The sequence below is a fragment of the Parasteatoda tepidariorum genome, chromosome 9, assembly GCF_982258835.1.
Source record: "Parasteatoda tepidariorum strain Cologne lab strain chromosome 9, Ptep-v5.0, whole genome shotgun sequence".
NCBI classification, from domain to species: Eukaryota; Metazoa; Arthropoda; class Arachnida; order Araneae; family Theridiidae; genus Parasteatoda; species Parasteatoda tepidariorum.
Genome location: NC_141763.1, coordinates 28,523,727 through 28,545,542, shown reverse-complemented (window position 1 = coordinate 28,545,542; position 21,816 = coordinate 28,523,727). Strand labels below are relative to the sequence as shown.

Genomic DNA, 21,816 nt, shown 5'->3' with positions numbered 1-21,816 from the left:
TCTCTTCATTATTAACGTACAATTACTGGCTTCACGGTAATTTCAATGTAAATATGAATACTGAAGAAGGAAAAGTATTTTGCGAAGTTTTGAAACACGTACATAGGCAGGATCTGAAAGCCAATCCGACGACAAACATCAATTGAGACAGTTTATGCAACCCATGATTTGCAATGTTGTGGCGTTTAACGGAATCAATCCAGAAAGGAAATGCATTTGACCAATGGGTAACCAGTGATCGTAATAAGGGGATCGCAATTTTTTTTTAAATCACTGTCAAAAAGAAATCCTTATCACAAATCAATATTTCAGCGAGGAAGAAACCAAAAATGCTATTAAAATCTATCCAATCACTACTGAGAAAGGTGTAGATAGAACGAAGTGTTTGCTATTAAGTAACAAATTGAGCAATTAAGCAACAGATCAAGGAAACTTTTAACACATAGAATAAAATTGGTTGCGTAATTTATAAAATGAAGAGGGGCAAATGTGGTGAAGTATCTAATAATAATTATCTGATAAATAAAACTAAATTAATTTTAAAATGCACTAATGCAATTACCAATTAAAGAGTCAATAAAACTCAACCTATTCTTCAGAACCTTCAATTAATAAGTCATGAGAAAGAATGATATAAAAATAAATACCTAAATTATTATTTAAAAAAATTTAAGTCTCAGTATTTTTTCTTTTCTTCTGACTTTTTTAGACATATTTTGAAATTTTAAAAAACATGAATTTGAAGGTAAGAAATGAAGGTCAAAGAAATCAAATATGAGAAGGTAAGAACATGATTTATTTACATTCTTGTATTATTTCAACAGAATGTGAGTGTGTAGGCTTGAAAAGATTTTCGACTAAAAAGATAAGTTAAAAATAAACCAAGCTTTTAAGAATTTCCCAGCGAGTACATTTTCATTGGTCAAAAATTACACATTTTCCATAAGTTTAAGGCGTGGCTTTTTAAAATCTCTGAACAATTTTAAAAATAAAAATTCCATGTGAAAAGGGGTTGTTAAAAATTGTATGTTGATGATATGAATGTATGTAAAAAGCGAAGCAGCCTTATAGCCACTAAATGAAAAAAATTCCTTGTGGGGAGGGAAAGTTTAAAAAAATGTATGTTAATGATATGAACTTATGTTAAAAGAGAAACAACCTTATAATCACTAAATGGAATCTGAAGTTAAGTAAGGAGAGAATTGTGGAATTAATAAATTATATTAATTATAATTGTGGAATTAATAAATTATTATTGTGGAATTAATAATTCTGCTTTATATTTTATGAAACAGTTATGGAAGCGTGAGAAATGACATAAGAAGTTTATATGGATTCTTCAACGGGGCAATTCATAAAATCGAGATCAGTTTCAACAAGGCAATTAACCCTTTGACGCAGATGGAACATCGGTGTCCCTTTTCTCTGCTCTAATTATTTATATTTAAATTAATATTTATGATAACATATATAATATTTATTATATAATATACTGCATTCATACATGGTCCTATATATCCTTTTAATATTGACCCATAATACACTGGTGGACAAAATTAAGAGATGGAAGACATTTTCCCAAATATCTCAAAAAATACTGAATATAAACAAATGAAATTTGGTATGGATATAGCTTATTCCATGATAATAAAGTATGCAAAACAAAAATGAAAGTGCCATTCACTGGCAAGACCTATTGCCAATAAATCCAATGTAGTCTGAACTTAAGGATAAAAGATGACAATAAAAGTGGGGCTTGTACAGTGTGTATTGCGTCCAGTGTGGTGTATGGTCACCCCTGACAGACAGACAGCATGCACAACGAGTATGCATGCTGTTAATAAGGGAGTTAAAGAGGACTTGTGGAAGACCCTCCCATTCTTCCACCAGAGCAATTTTTAACTCCAGAATAGTTCTGGGGGGAGGTTGGCACATCGGAATAGCTCTCCCAAGAGCATCCCAAGCATGTTCAATAGGATTCAGGTCAGGGGATTTGGCAGGCCAAACCATTCGTTGAATATCATCGCTTTCCAGATACTCATCAACCATGAGAGCCCTATGTGGTCGCGCATTGTCGTCCATAAAAATGAATTCAGGGCTAACAGTGCCCTTGAAAAGACGCACATAGGGCTCTAGGACCTCCTGCCTGTGCCTCTGGGCATTCACGGAACCATTGTCAAACACGTGGAGCGGTGTGCGGGTATTGCACATGTGCGAAAATGTTTTCCATTTCTTAATTTTGTCCACCAGTGTATTCAATAATACATAATATTTATATTAATTATTTAAATTAATATTTTTGCGCTTTTTAGTTATAAGAAAATCTAATAGTTACTTAAATTATATTATCAAAAGTATATTTGTACTGAAATATAAATTCCAAAAAAGTAATCCAGAAAAAAATATTTTTCATTCATATTTAAAAAAATGTATCTATTATTGATTAATTTTTGATAATCAGAAATCAATAATTGATAATCAGAAATTTTACTTTTATTGCAGAAAATGAACACCGGTGTCTCATGCTGTATTTTCTAACCATAAATTATTAAAATATTAAATATATAATAATATTTTCCACTTATTAAGACATAAAATACCAATAATAATACCACAAATGAATACAAAATAATGAAAATGTATGAAAGATTTTTTTAAATGATAATTTGATTCAAAAGGTTATCGAATCTTTCATCACGAAAATTTAAAATATTTGAGTTTTCATCACAACCATGACTGTCTGCTGCTGTGTAGTTCGATGCTTATCGAGGAGCACATCAAAAACCAAATATTGTCCATTAGATCATCTACCATGCTGATCTAACATGCCTGACATTTTTCCTGTTCCTGAAAATCAAATCTGGAATATAAAGTGCGATGTTTAACTCTGCCGATGCAACAAATGTAAAGAAGTTTATAATAAATCTTAGCACTTTATGTTTTCGGCTGGTACAACATATGGATCACATGTGATGGTACACCGTAAGCAAAGGGTTAAAGAAAAACGTATTTCATGCATTTCAACTGTAGACACTGAGGGAAAAAACAATCTATGCTAGAAAGCTGATCCTGAAGAAAAAATTGTTTTCCCATAGTACGGCCCATCTTTACTGTGTTATAACTCTCGGGGGGGGGGAGCATTGGCTGGTGATCCAACTGTCATTTTTATAAAAAAAAAAATAGACATAGCCTTCCTTAATCTTTAAATGTGATATTGTTTTAGTGACAACGTTTGATGTCATCATTCCTCAGGAAGTAAAAGCAAGTACAGTTTCCATTTGTCACACGATTTAATGGTATTCCTAAATAGTGAGTATGCATCTTGAGTTTTCTCATCTTTTATCAGTGCTTCAAACTTTTTCTTCTTTGGACATCTCATGACTTTGTAGAAATCTGACAGAGCTACCAAGGGTTTTAAATCTTCCAAGTACATGTAAATCTTGTTCATAAATTCATTGGCTAAATTTTTATCGTCCAAGACCATATTCGAAATTTCTACCACCGGGCTTTGGTGGGACAAAATGTTTCTTAAATTGATGCCACAAAAAAGAGATGAAGATTTCCGCTTCATTTCATAAAATTCTTTATTACAATTAATTATATTAAGATAATCCAATAAAAGAGTTTCCAACGCAGCTTTGGTATCTATTTCATTCGCATAACGTTGCACCATTAACTGTTTCGTGTAGTTTTCTTCTTTCAATGTCTTCTTTTCATTGTCTAACCATTTACATAGAGAATGGTCATCTTTAGTTAGAACTTGTTTCATGTATTGAAGCCTTTCAATCGCAAAATCAAGCTTCTGAGAGTGAAGATTTCGTATTTTTTCATGTAGAAACAGTGGAAGGTTTAGGAGTTTATTTTTTTTTATGAACATGTCATCCAAGAAAATTTTCATAAATTTATAACTAGTATCTTCTTTTTCGCCTAATATTGTTTCTACGTTGTCTTTAATGTCACGTATCATTAACAAAGCTTTTGGTGGATCTCTTATCAAACTCTTTTTTATTTTTTCTCTCAGTGTTTTTGGTACGAAAAGTGTTTCAACATGTGCATTAATTTCTTCGGTCGTTAAAGGATTTTTATTGTTTAAGTGATCAATTAATATTTGTCTTGATTCAAATGGTGTCTTCAAAATATCTGAAAATTCATCCCTAATTTTGTCTGCTTCAATAGGAGAAAAATACTCATATTTTTCTATCTTATTGAATAAATCTTTTAAGTTTACGAATTCATTTTTATTTTCAAACTCTTTTGTTACAGCAGACAAGTGAGAATTAAGTATTTCTTCAACTTGGTTAAAAATATTTAGAATATCATTCGTTCTGTCTTGTGAAATGTCTGTCACTATTCCTGCAGTGTTTCTTTCTAATATTGCATCAACTTGTGCAACTAACTGTGATAAAATATCAAAAATTTTCCGTTTTTTAGTACAATCATTAACAATAGGTTCAAAATACTTGAAACGTTTTTGTAATTCTTCGACTTTTGTTATTTTTTTATTTTTTAATTCCTGAAAAGTGCTTTTAAAATTTTGATAAAGTCCTCTTGTCATTATTTTAATTGATTTACTATTTCTCATATAAAAAACTGAAAGTTCCTTCATAAGTTTTTCTATTTCAATAGAGGAATAGGAACTCATTACTATGTTACAGGTTATACTTTTTAAGATTGAGAACTCGTCTTCATTAAAATAGTCTAGTGCTAAGTCAGATACGTGAGAATCAAATTTTTCTTCAACGTTTTTAAAAGTATTTAAAATTTCATTCGACATGTCTTGTGTAATGTCTGTCTTAATGTCATTTTTTTCAAATATTGCATACATTTGCATATGTAACTGCGATAAAATGTCAAAAATATCCCAAACTTTGACCTTCTTTTCATCGTAACTAAGTAAATATTTAAAGTGCTCGAAACGCATTCGTAATTCCGAAACTTTCTTTGTTTTTAATTCTTGCAAAATACATTTAAGAATTTTATAGAGTAGAGATACATATTCATTTTTATAACTGCTGTAAATGTTTTTTCTTGATCGTAAGATTTTAATCTCTATTTTCATCAACCGACGAAGAACCTCGACCCTTTGTGGTTGCAATTTCGAGGGAGTATTGTGATATTCTTTCATACATTTTTCAAGAATTTCTTGTTTTACTCGAAACGATTGCAATTTAAATATTGGATTAAGTTTATCAGACAATATGTTTAGTTCTGGTTGAATATTGTTCAAGTATGAACCTTTTTCAATAGCTTCCCTCCCTTTGACAGAGCTTGCTTTATAATGAGCAAGACAATTATTTCGCATGTCACAAAATGCTCTTTCTAAATCGGGTGATAAACAATAACTTAATAATGGAGTAATCATGCATCCATCTGTTACACTGCAAATAGTTTCTCCAATTATATGTAAGGCTCTTTCAACAATAAAAGCTGATTTTAATGAGTCTTTAGAAAAATCAGCAGAGTCAGCCATTTTGAAATGCATTTTCAAATTCATAATTTCATAATCTTCCTTTAAAAGTGGAAATTTCTTCATGCATGTCTCAAAGATAAGCTGTGTTGTATTTTTGCCTTTATCAACAAAACTACTCTGTAATGTTTGCAACAAAACATCTAGGGATGACTTCCATTCTATTCTGAAAGAAAAAATTGCGAAAAAAATAGTTTTTTCTTCAGGTTTGCAATCTCTTGTTCTGAATCCAAGTTTTCCACAATAAACTTTACTGCTGAAGTATTTCAATAAGTTTATTAAAGCGTCTTCCAGTGATTTTTCGTTATTCACATCAACTATGTTACCTAAAGACATGAAAAAATCAGTGAAACACAAACTAACATAATCATCTAGTATTTTATGATATGCATAACATGAAAAGTATTCTTCAAACTCATCCCATCGATTGCTGCGAAAATAAAAATGGCTATCGTATTCGTTTATTAATAATGTTAGTAGGTTTTTAGCTTTATCACTATTGCTTGAAGCGGAGTCTCTCATTATGTAGCTCATTTTTTTCAAGAAATTTTTATGAAACGAAATGAAATGGAGGATTTGTTCATATGAAAGAAGAATATTTATTGAATCTTCCGTACAAAATACAAGTTTTTCATATAAATCTTTCTTTAAATTCATATAATCATTTGTTATTGTAACTTCAAAAGACTCCAATACTTTCCAATGATGATCATCGTCATAAATACTCGAAAAGTGCATGCTTTTTGTAGGATAGTTATAAAGTTTGAGAAATAGCGCCCAGTCATCAGATTTTAAGCAATGATGAAATGCTGAAAAACCTTCGTTGTCTTTCGATTCTGGACTCATGTCGTATCCTGCAGATGATAACTTCTCCAAAATGAAAGCAGATTCATAAATATTATGCACGATCTCTCGCTCGGGACTTTGTAGTATCTGGAGAAGTAATTGTTCAGATGGATGTGGATTAAACAGTGTATCGATTTTATCCGGAGGGATTTTGGCTAGTTTCAAAATACCCTTTAAATGTTTATTTCTAGAATGCAAAGCATAGTCACTTCGCAAACCATATCGAAAAATATTTGTTCCCGAGACTAAATGCACAAAAAGAATTACACCTTCTTTTTCAACAAGTTTTTCCGTTAAATTATCAGGAAAGAATGATTTGAACAGCACATTATTTTCATCAAAGAGATCTATCTGACATTCAATAGAATTCGCTGCTGCTTGAAGTCTTAGAAAATCATTGAACTTATTACCCGTTGTTCTGCTCAAGTCATTTGTAAGAAAATCCAATCTCTTTTTAAACAATCGCATTAAATTACGTACATCATTCTCAATGTATAGAGAGTGTTGATCAACTAAAGGATTTTTTCTTCGTACCAGATTTTGTATAACTGTAGGATTCAATTTCTCTCTTAAATTAATACTATCCATCAGGCGTTGAACCTCATCGCCATCGCCAATGAGCAACTGCATGCTGGTTTCAAAATTTCCAATTTCAGCTGAAGACAATAAATATGGTGTCATTACAGACCATATTAAATTGTTCTTCTCTGGAGTGTCTACTTCCCAGATTTCAGAAAAATCTCCTCTTGTAATGTTTGTCAGACTGCGTTTGATTGGTTCCTTCAAGTGTAACTCCATCTCTATGAAACTCTTCTTTAGCTTGGAGCTCGAATCTTTAACAGCACTGAAAAAGGAACATAATCATTAAATACAATTATTAATTACTTTCGGTTAGTCACAAATCTTATGTTATTTAATATTTACGAAAGTGAAGTATTCTTCATATAATAAGGTACTATAAGATTTAAAAAAATGTCTTTATATTGCCTATATTTGCTTTCGATTTTTTTTCTTATAAAGCTATTTATGAACCAATGGAAAGTGGAAAGGGAGCAGCGAGGTCGACGTGGTGCAAAACTGTACGAGCTACTACTATTGTTAAAATAAAACTAATGGAAAAACGAAAGTCTCAACTAACCTTTGAAACGGATTTTTACAAGATTCATAAAATATTAAAAACTGTACCTTCTCTTAAAAAAAAAGACAACAGAAATTGGCGAGAAAAAAGTTTTTCTTACCTGCAGTCATCAAAAATCGTATTAATATACAATTGAAACTCTTTTATTTCCTAATAAGTTTCGCGCTGAAAAATTGCAACAAGTACTAATACAGATACATGAAAAAATTCGTAAACAAAAACTTCTCAAAATAGAAGATTAACATATTTTTTAAAAGCTTCCTAAACAGGGAACTAATACCTTCTGTTAACATGAAGACTCAACAATTATAGTCTCTCAAAAATTAATTTACGTTAGTAAGGAACATCATACATTGAATCCTTAAAGTATGATAGCAATGTATAAAAATATTAGACGTATGATTGGAAATACAATAAAAAAAAATTTAAGCATTTTGCTTGTTTTTGAATAAATAATTTTTAATCTATTTGCTAAAATTGGCAATAAAAGCATTTAGAAATAAGAAATTGCAAATAACTAAATACGGTGCACTTATTCATTTGAAATTCTTAACTTATTTTTAACACAAACATATTATTTTTCTTATTTATAATATAAAAATTGAAAGCAAAAATTATTAATATGTCTGTCTAGATTAAAAATATATATATATTACCGCCGTCACCGCGATTTCAGAAAATTTTCAATGCTTTCCACTGCAATAACATTAAAACTAAACAATGAAATAATGTGCTAGTCACGGACCAGAGTCCATTTTTGTAGAAAAGTTTGAATATGGAGGGTTAATAGCAGGAATAATTAGCAGAATGAATCAATGGTGGGATTAGTAGAAAGTGCTAAAAAAATTTCGAATTATATCAATGCACTTTTTTGTGGCTTTACCTGTAATCCCTATCCATTAAAACTTTAAACAGTGAGCAATTTTCTGAAAGATATTACAGAAAGAACCATTACAAGTCACATGAACGAGCTGGAACTGTTTGTTACAATCAGATAAAGTATTGGATTTCTTTTTGGAAGCTTTGCTGGTGGCACACGTACTTGGCGTTTTGTTGCTGTGTGTATAGTACTTGAGAACTTCATTATTTTAGTTTCATATCTTGTTTTGAATGATGTAGAATACTATTCATCATCGATCTGAAATACTTTTACGATATTTATTTAGCTTCTTCTGAAATTGCTGCTTTTTTTCACCAAATTGTGCAATGAATTAAAACGCATATTAAACGGGTCCCTTTTTTTGTGATATATGTATATATTTAAACATCGAAGTCACCTTTGCATCGTATGTTTCGTTTCATTCGCTCATTGGATCTCGTAAGTGTTGGACGTATCTTGCTTTCCTCATCCTGATGTTACATCTGCCTAGAGGAAGAGCCAACATCACTGCTAAGCCTAGTGGCGGCAGTTTCGTCTGTCCGGGAAGCGATAATAATGATTATCAAATATCTTTTTTTATCGCTGACAACGGCCCCCAAATAATTATAAATGAGGTAATTACTGAGCGCAGTCCACCACTGCCAGTTCTTATCAATAGAACAGCCTCTAAAATCAGGACGGTTGTCAGCGAGCAGTGGTGGACTGCGCTCAGTAATTACCTCAATTATAACTCCCCACCCCTAACAGTATGATGATTGAGCTTTTAGTTGGTTACGCTTGTAGGTAGGTATCTCTTCTCATTGACATGTGAGGGGTGCAATTTATAAAAAACAAGCACTGTCTTGGCGGTAAGTTTCTACTAGGCCAAGAAATATATCAAAATATATTATGCCAAGTTATTAAATTTGAGATATTGCAAACAGGATTAGATTTACAACTAGAATATAATACATTTAATGATAGTAGTATTACATTTATCAATACAATTTTATTATCTTTATGGGTAAGCGAATTTACAAATGTCCGGAATTATAAATTTTGGAATGAAAGAAAGGGTGAACTTATTCATTTGCCAACATTTTTTATTTCCAACGAGATGCACAATCGATCTTGCCGATGAGCAGACCTAGTGCGTTCTCCAGAGGTGGTATCCACTCTTTCAGGACCACCACAATGGGTGATCCTGAAAGAGTGGTCTAGTTTCTGATTCTGCCTAGTTTCTCTGTCTGTCACAATCGTCTAGTTTCTGACACACTAGATGGCAGCACCGAAACTATATTTGGATGCTAAAGAGAACTAGGAATTTAATTTTGCCCTAAATACCAAGAGCCAATAAGGCACTCCAGGGATCTTTTACATGCCGCATAATCATACGACATGGCCGCTGAGGAATTTCTGCATCCCGAAAATCCGGTGTCTGGGCCGGGGATCGAACCCGCAGACTTGGGCTCAGAAGGCCGACGACAAACCAACTGCGCCACCCAGCCACACATTTGCGAACATTGTGTTATACTGTTTTCAACTTACTCTTACTTCATACTTCTTTTCTTTTGATTTATTGTGAATGAAAATTTTTTGATTAGGACATATTTAAACGCATTATTTCGCATAAATATAGTACTCAGTGTTTTGTAGTTAAAATTAAGAAACAGTTTCAATCACGAGACTTTTTAATTTTTTAAAAGTAAAAATGAAATAATTTTTAAAAATTTTACAAAACAACTCTTTTATGGTTTTACTCGATGATTAAAAAATTAAAATATTGAGAATAACTTTCTAATTTTAGGAAAATAGAGTTAATATAGTGTCAGTTAATTTTTGTGATATTATGGTATTTAATAAAAAAAATTCTTAAAATTTGTTTCAAGATTTTCTTATTAACTCCAAAAATACGATGAAAAGTCTATTAATAATAACAATATCAAATAAATCATTTACACCTGAAAAAACAGTCAAGAAAGATAATTTTTGTAACTGGGCGGGCTACCTGACACATTTTGAAAAGAGCTGAAAAACATCTTTTTTTAAATTTCTATTTTTTTAAGTTAAACTATTCTTTTTTTGGTTTATTCTTTTTGCATTATTTAATTAGATGATAAAACAATAGAAACATACAAAAATATTGATTATTACTCAATATTATACAGAAATATAAGCAATACTCCTTAAGTGGGTGGGGCTACCCGACTCTCCCTAAATAAAAAATTCCAAGATCAATTTCTATTAGGTGTGTCAGGATCCTGATTCCTCTCCCACGCATTTGATTGACCCCTGACCTGAGGGTCAGGGACACGGGAAGTGTCGTTCCCCTACATTGGGGGTGGAGCGAAGGACTTTTTCTTGTGAGAAAGAGGATTTTTTTAGTTAGTATTAGCTTGAACGTGGATGAGTTGAGAATGTAGAGAAAGTATGAACGAGAAGGGAACAGTTAGAGCTCCGGAATATTATATTCTGCACTTCATATATATTTTTGTATCTTATTGTAAATAATTATATAACCCAGATTCATGAAATAAATAAGTTATACCAGCAAGTCCATGGTCATCATTAAGAGGATTTCCTTAAACGAACCGAAAAATGTCACAAGGTGAATATTTACATTTTTTTGTATATAAAACTATGAATGTATAATTTTTTTTGCTATTGTATTTATCATACAAAGGGCAAGCTGAATATCTTAAAAATAATATTTGAGTTTTTTGAAAACTTCATTATAGTATAATGAAGTTTTGAAATGAATTAGTCTCGTCTTAATATACTTAATTAAGACGAGACTAAGTTATACAATCTTAATTTACTAGAATCTTTTTTTTTCTTTCTTCATTTAAATGATAAGCGGCAACTCACAGATACGCTCTTTAATACGTGTTCCATTACTTCAATCCTTCAATTACAGCGACCTATTCACGAAGTCTTGCTTGCTATTTTATGGACACAATGTTGTCTTAACACCCATTCGAATGTCTGAACAGGACTGCACATTCCTATATAGCCACTGAAATTTTGTTTCTTTTTAAGAATATCAACGTCAAAAAAGTCCAAGCGATCCAAAAAACGTAAAAAGAAGCAGGTGACCAGCTCTTCCAGCTATCTCGAAAAACCTCTCTCGAAGGCCAGCCACTCCATCATCAAGACAGTCTATCGGAGTTTGCCTGAGGACTTTTCTACTAATGATATAGAGACAAAGGAGATTCACCGTCCAACCCAAATTTCCCAGATGAAGAAAAGGATCTTTGCAATTAGCGAAACACGTGCTTACAGGCCCGCTTCCGCTATTCATCGTCCTCTTCAATTTCAACGAGCAGCACCACCTTTGAGCTCTCACAAATTGCGGGCTAGTGGCTCAGGGGATAGAGCGCACACCTACAAATGAGGTGAACTGGGTTCGATCCCAGTGATAACTGGTCGGATCGAATTCCGCACCCGGCTCGCACCGACCACAGTGCTGACGTAAAATATCCTTAGTGGTAGACGGAACATGAATTAGAGTCTCTTTGCCGTCAGGCTAACCGCGCAAGGTTTTCCTCTCCATATAACGCAAATGGGGGTTAGTTGCATCAAAAAGTCTTCCACGAAGGCACATTTCTTTCCAATACTTGATCCAGGAGTTCCCTTGTCTTCTGGATTGCGTTCAAAACTGCAAAGCTATGTAGTTCAACATTAGTAGTCCTAAACCCAAAAAATAGGGTCGGATGCTCAACGACGTATAAAAATAGAACTTGCGGGCTACCCTGTACGGATCGAAAGACTTCGGTTGGTTTTTGGTCGCAATGTTTTAGATGCCAGAAATTCGGACATTTTCAAATGACCTGCACATCCCAATTCTCAACCACAATGTATAAATTACACATATCTGCAAGACAAGACCTGCTAAGTGCAGCCTCGACCATCCTGCCTACATCAACGGCTGCATTGCCCGGGTCAAGCGATCAAAACATCGCGCAAAGCCAGCTTTAAAGCCAGAATACTCGTAAGCCTAAACGAGGGGCTTAAAGACCTCATACATGACGATGTAGTCCTGACACTCCTTTCATGTCACGCCCATCTGAAAGTTTAGGCCTAATGAAGTTGCCACGCCTTCTTCTCTAAATAAAATATGGATATTTTCCTTAATGAAAAGTTAAAACTTTATTATTTTTCTGAAACAGGAACATTTTAGCATTTACTACTGTTTATTTACCCATGTAATTTTCTTTTCTTGTTTTAAATAAAAGAAGCCCGGTGGGAGGAGCCAAATATTAACCTCCCAGACCGTTCCCACTCTTAATTATTAGGACCTCCCACCAGATGACGTAGTCGCTAGTGACGCCTATAGACACACCCAGAAAATCGTTCTTGGGGAGGAAATCAACTACTCAAATTTCACTAGAAAATCATTCTTTAAGTGTTCCTTTGGTTAATTTTTGAACTTTATTTATTGCGTGAGAGCTCCGTACCCTGGAAAAATTGGGAACCACTGTACTGGGAAGCAAAATTTATAGAGAAAAGGTACTGATTCATTATAAAGAATCGCCTCGCCATACATTATTTACGCCCAATAAGGCTGAATTAATTTTGGTAATTATTACTGGTATGGTATTAGGGTAATCGGTAGCATTTCTAATAGGTACCAAGTATACTAATATAAAAATAATTGGTAAATAGTTGCCACTTTGCATTTTCACTATTTTTATACTTTCATACACTTAAAAATCAATTTATGGTTTCTATTCAAAAATATCTCGTTCACGAAACTAGCACAGTTTCAGTAACATATTTGCTTTCATTAATAAAATAGAGAAGATAATATAAAAGTGAATAAAAAGGAACGGTTTACACTCAATATGGCTTAATTAATTTTGATAATTATTCCTGGTATTATGGTAATTGGTATTATTTCTAATAGGTACAGAGTATACTAATTTACCAACATACATATATAAAATTTGCGTTTTCACATTTTTTATTTATTCATTCAGTGATGACATAGATCAGGGATGGGCAAACTACGGCCCGCGGGCCAACTGTGGCCCGCCGGAAGATTTTATCCGCCCCGCGGATAGAATTTTTATTTGCCGATCAGTGGCAAATATAAACAATATACATCCATTTTCTTGTCGACTATGTTTAAAATTATTTCTGTTTCTCCTTTTTTAACAAAGTACTGATGACATTTTTACTTTCTCTATTTTTTTTCTACAAAACATAAATTGATGGAAATAGTTAGCACAGACAGCTTCAATTGGTAAAATGTTGAAAGCAGAAGTTCTTCATAGAATAGACGTAGATTGGCTCCAACTAGCGTTTGTCTTTCTCGAGGAGCTGACTTATGGAATCTAATATAGGTAAATTGTACTTCACATTTGGCAGACTGCGCATTTTAAGCTCCAAAGAGCGGACAATCTAACAACCATCTGAAGCAGTTGTTTCTAAATATGCCAAAGTTTTACAAATCATTACCAAAAGCTAGGTTCCAAAATGTAATATTTCATGCCTAGAAAATCAGTGCTATGCTTGTTTAATCTTATATATGTGAGCAAGAGTTTTCAACTATGAACCTTAGAAAAAATCATTTCAGAAGTAGACTAACAGAAAAGCATTTAGCCTTGTTCCTTAAAATAAGCATGTCTCACTTCGAACCTTAATACATATAAGGAGCTTTTGAAAATGAAATCGCAATTTCTTCATCTCACTAAATATTTAAATTAAAACTTGTATATCGCTTTTTTTTTCTTTTTAAATATTGAAGTTTTTACTTGGCCCACCAAAATTTTTTTTCTTGATTTTTGGCCCTCGACCAAAAAAGTTTGCCCATCCCTGACATAGATTTTCATACACTTTAGACTCATTTTATGACTTCTTTTCAAAAATATTTCATCAAGAAACTAGCACAGTTTTAGTGATATATTTGCTTTAAATAATAAAATAGAGAAAATAATATAACAGAGAATAGGTACTGATTAATTAAAGAGCTTCATTTGTTGTTTCGTCCAATATGGCTTAATTAATTTTAGTTATTATTACTGGTAATTGGTATTATTTCTAATAGTTTCCAAGTATACTAATATACCTATATAAAAATGTTTGATAAATAGTGGCCAGTATTTTTGGTGCCGAGGTAAACCAAATTTTTTTTAAAGTGTATGTTGAATTACTTGCTTCCATTTTCACAGCTTTTATTTATTCATGCACAGACAATATATATTTTCATATACTTTAGAATCAATTTATGGTTTTTTGGTAAAAATATTTCGTGCAAGAAACAAGCACATTTTTAGTAATAAATTTGCTGTAATTCTTTCAAAAATTGTGTTTTTTTTTTTTTTTTTTTTTTTGACAATTTTACATAATATTTCGCACGATAACTACAGTTCTGTCCTTAAAAGTGTATTTAGTTTACCTTAACATTAAAAAATGGTGGCAAATATACACCATCATTTTTTGCAGAGTACTACTGTAGGTACTAGAGTTACAGGTTTTTTTACGGTTCACCAAAATTAATCAGAACCAGATAAATTGCTTGAATGCGGTAAATTCTTTAAAAGACCCTTAACAAATCCTAAGATGGAAAAAAAAACATTTGTTTTTGTAACATTTGTTTTTTTTCTATTCCAGTTTTAAGAGCATCCCAGTTAAAAGGGATTTTACTTTAAAAAATCTATACTCTTTTATCATGATAAATTTTAACATTTATTAATTTACAATATGAAGAGAAGAAAAAAACAAAAACAAATATAAGTTATTTATATTACCTACTTTCTCCAATAGCACCATTTTTTTTACTGCAATGGATATTGATGTTTTCAACAAGTGCTGAAAATAAATCTTAAAGATTTATTTTAACAACTCTGAGTCATTTAATAAATCTTAAAGATTTATTTTCGGAAAACAAAATAGAAATAATTTTTTGTTTGCACACTGTACACTTTAAATAGTTTAAAATAAAGGCAACTTTTCAATGGTTTTGCACGAAAAATTAAGATAAAAAATATTGAGTGTAACTTAAAGCAATCGTGTTAATATAGACTCAGTTAATTTTCTAGATATAATGTGCAATTTTATAAAGTTTATCATAAGTATCGAGTTCATCTAAAGAAAATAATGTATAAATTTTTTTAAAAGAAAGCAGAAGAAACGTCAGTGGTTTTCGAACAATATTTAAATTTTACTGTATATAGACGCATTATACTCACCTACGATACTAGTGCCTTTCTTGAACTTTCTGTACTGGAGAAAAAATGTTCTCTATTTGATTTTATCAACAATGAAGAAACGTAAACAGAGAAATATTACAGTTTATTTTAATAACAGATATGCGATTACTGATTATCTATTATGAAACAAGAAATTATACAATTTCAACCATCTGGTAACACTATCTCAAAAACTTAATATCTGCCGCCTGAATGGAAACTTCCGATCTTTTTCTTTCGTCTGTAAACATTTCAGTCAGTATTTAAATGCAGGGATCTCCCAACTATTCCGTAGACAAAATGAAACTTCGAAAATTTCATCATTTTCTCTACTCTCACGTGTTACACGTGTTGTGACACGTCATTCATGACGTCTCATCATTAGTGATGTCATGTACTAAGTGATGCCATGATGTAGTATCTAAACAACCTCTTCTGAAATTCTCCTACAGAAAATGTAAGTCCGTTATATTCGACTTGTTTACAGTAAGAATAAGTAATCGACGGAATGAAAACTATTACTAGGATCGTATGGAAACTACTACTTTACTACAGTGTGAAAACTATTACTAGTAAGGAAACAATTCAAAAAAACAATTGAAGAAATTATTTTTTTAATAATCGAGATTTAAAAAAGGAAAGAAATTATTTTATTTGGGATTTTTGTCAATGCTTACATTTTGTTTTTACTATACCCAACAATTATCAGTTTTCGTATTTTTTATTTATTTATTTATACAAGATTATTGTAATAGGGATATATTGAGAATCGTATAAGGATTCTCAAAAAGGTGTTTTTGGCGCTAACATATTTGAAATCTTTTTTAAAGAAGAGATCCTGTTCGCTTCGCCCACCAACCTCCATTCTTGCTACTCAATCATTTAGCTGTTGATAATCTCTTAGACTTAATTATTATAAAATAAATAGCTAATATTTCTAAGCAGAAATATTAATGTAAAATTAGTTTTTTTTAATTTTTATTCCAGTTCTAAGCGCATCCCAGTTTCAAGGGAATTTTACTTTAAAAAATGTATATGCTTTTATCTTGATAATTTTTAATGTATTAATTTATCATATGAAGAGAAAAAAAAAACAAATGTAATTATCTACTTTCTCCAATAGCACCATTTTTTTACTGCAATAGATATTGATGTTTTCAAGAAGTGCTGAAAATTAAAATTTTAAGATTTATTTTCGGAAAACAAAATTGAAATAATTTTTTGTTTGTATACTGTACACATGTTGTAAATAACATTTTTTTTCTATACCTTTATATTCGAGAAATAATGTTTTTTTTCTTCAAAATGAAGATCAAAATTAACTTTTCGTATGTATTTTAGCACTTTTTTATTTTGGATTTTTTAAGCAATCAAGAAAAAAGTTCAAACCCCCGAACCTAAATTATGTCAATTTTATGAATCATCATATTAAGTAAGTCGGAATGCTTTTTTTAGCATTTCATATATTTTAAAAACTTTATATGTTTTAGAGATTTTTCATCGCATGAAAAAGTTTATTTTCGCATCTAAAATATAATTAATAAATATTTTCAAGTAAAACTTCATAAATTAATTTTTTTCGTGAATAGATGATTTTATAGATTAGCACAGAATTTATTGTTGGCAAAGTGTGATTTTGTCTTTAATGAGTTAAGCTCTTTTCAAATAGTTTCAACTACCAGTAGTTTCATGGTAATCTGCTATGAACATTAGCTATAATAAATTACATTTTACGATGATATTATTAATAAATTTTATTACGCATATATCAAAAGCTTCTCTTCACTTTAGAACACTGAAGAAAAAGATTCCCTTTCTCTCGCCGACCAGATCCAAAACCTGTTCTAAACAATGACCCCACACCCCTACTTGAAATAGTTATGCCTCGTTACCATAGTCACCACCACGGGTCCAAATGAACGGCTAGGGGAGTTCTTACTTTAGACAAAATATACTCGGCTGTTATGCTGACGGAAGATACAGACTGCTTTATACATATTCTAAGTTGGGAATGCTAGGGTATACAAACTTATCATCTAAATAATAATTACTAAGAAACCACACATTGCTAGTAGTAAAAAAAAAAGGACAAAAAATACTTTTATTTTTTTTTATGCGGCCAATGCTAACTAATGGATATTTATATACAATAAATCAAGTAAGCTTTTTGAACAATCTCAATCAACCATTGTGCACAATGTCTTAGTTTCTGACAGGATTGTTTATCTGTTTTCATTTGGCTGACTACTGCAATCAAAACATAAACATCCTCATTTATATTAGTGAGACTTGACGAAGATAGCAATATAAAGCAAAAGCTCGTTGTTAATCAGTCATGCATGGTTACTAAGCTTCCAGAGTCCTGAAAAGGAAATAAAAAGTAGTATTAAAGCTGAGAGAATTTGTATAACTTTAATGCTTTCAGAACATCAACAAATGTTTACAGTTGGTAGGCAATAGATTTAGGCAAACATTTAGGAGTAGCCGCAATTTGGGAAATACTGTCCCAAAAGTTTGATTAGCAGAACAGTCTAAAGTTTGAAGCCTATAATTTTACTTTTTGCGTCTTTCATCCTATCTCTAAATTTTTTAAACAAATAGAAAAATTTTTCCATACAATTATCCAAAGATTACTCCATTCAAAAAATAGTTTTAAATAATTATTTTTTACTTTTTATGATTTCATAACAGTCAAAAATATTTTAAATTGTAAAACATATGAATGTTTACATTGTCCTGTGCAAGAATGTAATTTTACGCGTCAAAACACAAAATTGGCACAATATAGCTAGTAAGAAACCGAATTTTAAATATATTACAATTTAAAATTCTAATTGTGATCCTAAAACATTTTAAAAATCTATCTTCAATCAGTTTTCTTTTTTTTTCTTTTTCATCAAACTTGGTTTATTACAGCTTCAAGAAATTTTGAAGCGAATTAAAAAACATTTTGCACACATTTATACAATTCATTGATCCAAATTACATGCAAAAATAACTACTAATAAATAATAATTATTTTATTACTTAATAATTATCAAAAAATTTGAATTGTAAGGTGTACAATATTTTATAACATTTTAAAGTATGTGATTTTACATGGCAAAATACAAACTTCAGGAAAAATCGGTCGAAAAATTCTTGAGAAATCGAATTAAAAGTACTGGACTTTTAAGAAATTCAATTTCTCAGGAACTATTCGACTGATTTCTCTAAAATTTTGTGTTTTGCCATGTAAAATTACATCCTTTAAAATGATGTAAAAAATTTTATATACCTTACAATAAATTTTTTGGGACCTTTATTAAATAAAATAATAAAGAATAATAAATATTTACTAAAATGTATTTTTCGCTTTGATTACCTTTAGATAAATGAATTTTATAATTGTGTGTAAAAATTTTTCAATTCGCTTAAAAAGTTTTCGAGATATAGCAAAATACGCAAAAAATAAAAATTAACATTAGGGGGTCCAAACTTTGCATCGCTTTCCAGACCAAACTTTTTGACCCTATTTCCCAGATTGCGGCCTATATTTTGGGAGTCAGAAATCCGAATCCGTTGAAAAAATGGTATGCTGATTCAGATAAAGTACGTTTTTGTGTTTGGTTTTGTAACTTAAACTATTATCTGCACTGATTAATTAGCACATTTAAGGTCACCCCCTCGAATCAACAACTAGAACACGAAGATCCAGTTATTAGATCAAAAGTTATTCAGAGTGGACCGTTTCTTTTGTAACTTAAACTATTATCTGTACTGATTAATTGGCATATTTAAGGTCACCCTCTCGAATTAACAACTAGAACACGAAGATCCAGTTATTAGATCAAAAGTTATTCAGAGTGGACCGTTTCTTTTTAGTACATGTCTTGCGCATATTTTAATGGTCAGCATCAAAATTGAATTAAAATTTAGAGCATTGAAGATCTTTTACAATTAAAAATAGACATTAACAGGAAACAGGGCGTACAATTTTTCGTAATTTAAATTTTTTTACAACCTCGTTTAAACTCTTTTTTAAGTGTAAGACATAAACCTTTTTTTAAGCTTAAGACATTATGGTTGAAATATGGTTCACACTCTTACTTTATATATGACAAGAAATTAACTTTAAAAACTTGGTAACAGACCGGACAACATAAGTAAATACCTTTTAAAAATCTACAAGGAGAAAAAAAATTATGGTAAAATTACCATATTAAATATCTGGTAAAAAAGAAACCATAACTCTGGTTAATGAAACCAAAATATATGGTATTTAAAACATTCATTTGGTAATTAACCCATTCATATGGTAACGGATTTCTGGAAATTTAAGTTTTCTAAATTATATTTATTATCACCACACTTTAGTAAAATATTCAAAACTGAAAAGTAAATATAACCAAATAAGTGGTTTTTATGCTCTAAGGTATCATGATAAAACCAAATTTTATAAAACTTTATTTCATTATTAATTTCACCAAAATCATTGCCGAAGCGATTTGCTAAAAATTATTATCAAGCTTTCTTGTGTTCCCATAGAGCCAGAAAAACGATTCGTTTTAACACATTCTGGTTGTTTTGACCATACAGTTTTTTTCAGAGCAAGATTCTTTAAAAATAATCTTTTATCTCAAGATTTTTAAAGAAATAATTATTTTAAATTAATCAATCATCGAAGCATTAGTAAAAAGTGGTATTACGATCTATTGAGTAATTTTAAACAGACATGACAGTAACAGGCCGATTAATATGTACCAGAAAATGTTATGAAAAATAAAAATTGTCTTTTAAATTAATTATAAAATCTTTTTTTTAATATATTACAGATTGGAAGTATAAAAATAAAATTTGACTTTGTTTTGGATAGCTTACTTTCTAGGATTGCTTTTCTTATAAAATTATATAAAGCGTTTGACAAACTCTTATGATATTATAATTAATAACTCTTAATCATGTGTAATTTTAAAAATCACCAAAAATTACCTAAAGCAACAAGCTATTTAATTTCAAAAAATATTCTTTTGTCAGACATCCAAAATGCCTCAAATTTGAAACCTTTCCAAATCAGATTTTCATAATCTTAGTGGTTATCATTCTTATATGAATAAGTAATGCTGATTAAATCAGAGACGAATTTTAAATTACGTAATCAAAGACAAAAAAAACATTCTTTATCTGATAAAAATATACATGTTTTTCTCTCTCTTCGAGTATTTTAAAAATAACCATTTCAAAAAAGTCACCAAGGTAATCAATTATACTTTGAGCCCCTTAAACTTTAGCGTAAATCAGATAAATAGAAAAAATTTAGCATAGTTTTTTAAAGATAATATTATTTGAAAAAAAAAATTTTCTGTGCTATTTATTATTATTTCATTTGATAATTATCGAAAAAAGTTTTAAATTATGATGTATACATTTTAATTTCACAAATTTAAGTTAAAAAATATTTAAAATATGCTATAGATACATTTTCACATCATTTAAATCTTGTAAAATTTATGTGAACAATACAATGAAATTTAATTGAAATCTATTGTATTTTTCAGATTACAAAGACGTAAGAGATATTCAGTTTGAAAATTATAAAACTGTTATAAACAACATATTTTAACAACTGATTTAAGAGCTGATGGTGCTGATGAATTTGCAATGATGAAATATCATCATTGCGAATTAGGTGAAAGTGACATTGAAAATTAAATATAAAACGAGTCAGCACTGCTTTCTTATAGATGCAACAATTGCTATATAAATTTCAAGAAGATATACAAGTCTGTTTGTACACCGGTAAAGATAAAAAACTGGTAAGAATAGTTCATATCTAATTAACTGAATAATACCTAGAAAATGAAATATATTACTTGATTAAAAACTTCATTTGCTTGTAAAATGTACAAATTGAATACAAAAGTCAACATATTTCAAGCGCTTAAAAACAGGCTGTCATTTTCAAGACTTGCCTTTCGTGAATAAGAAGAAACAGAAGGTATTTGAAATATGAAACATAATTTCCAGTTAAAATTTATTTATTACCAGTTTTTCCCTTTTTCTAGGATATGAATAATTCTGAATAATTAATTAACAATATGTGTTCAAAAGATGAATAATGAAATCATGATTAACTCAAAAGCTGAAAAAAATTAATTAAATGAAACCGTACAGTAAAGCAATCAACGTGGGATAATTTATTTAATTAATTAATTTTTTTATTTTTACTTTTAGATATTCTATTTTATTCTTCTTGTATTAATGTGTTGTAAAAATACATTAAAAAACACTCTTAAACGCAATAATTTATATATGAAATAAAGAGACAGTCCTA

The 21,816-nt window shown here is 30.4% G+C and overlaps 1 protein-coding gene and 1 long non-coding RNA gene across 2 annotated transcripts in view; both read right to left on the bottom strand.

The window, feature by feature from the left end:
- Window positions 1-776: 776 nt before the first annotated feature.
- LOC107456470 (uncharacterized) lies at window positions 777-15,954 on the bottom strand. Its single transcript, XM_087151148.1, has 2 exons — window positions 15,504-15,954; window positions 777-7,157 (listed from the first exon to the last, which is right to left on the bottom strand). The coding sequence occupies exon 2, from the start codon at window positions 7,109-7,111 to the stop codon at window positions 3,242-3,244; it is 3,870 nt and encodes a 1,289-aa protein (XP_087007274.1). The 5' UTR covers window positions 7,112-7,157; window positions 15,504-15,954; the 3' UTR covers window positions 777-3,241.
- Window positions 15,955-17,598: 1,644 nt separating this feature from the next.
- Window positions 17,599-21,816, bottom strand: part of LOC139426670 (uncharacterized) — a 74,674-nt gene continuing 70,456 nt past the window's right edge. The window contains exon 3 of the long non-coding RNA XR_015429095.1: window positions 17,599-17,865. This is a non-coding gene — a long non-coding RNA (uncharacterized LOC139426670). The remainder of the gene's footprint in view (window positions 17,866-21,816) is intronic.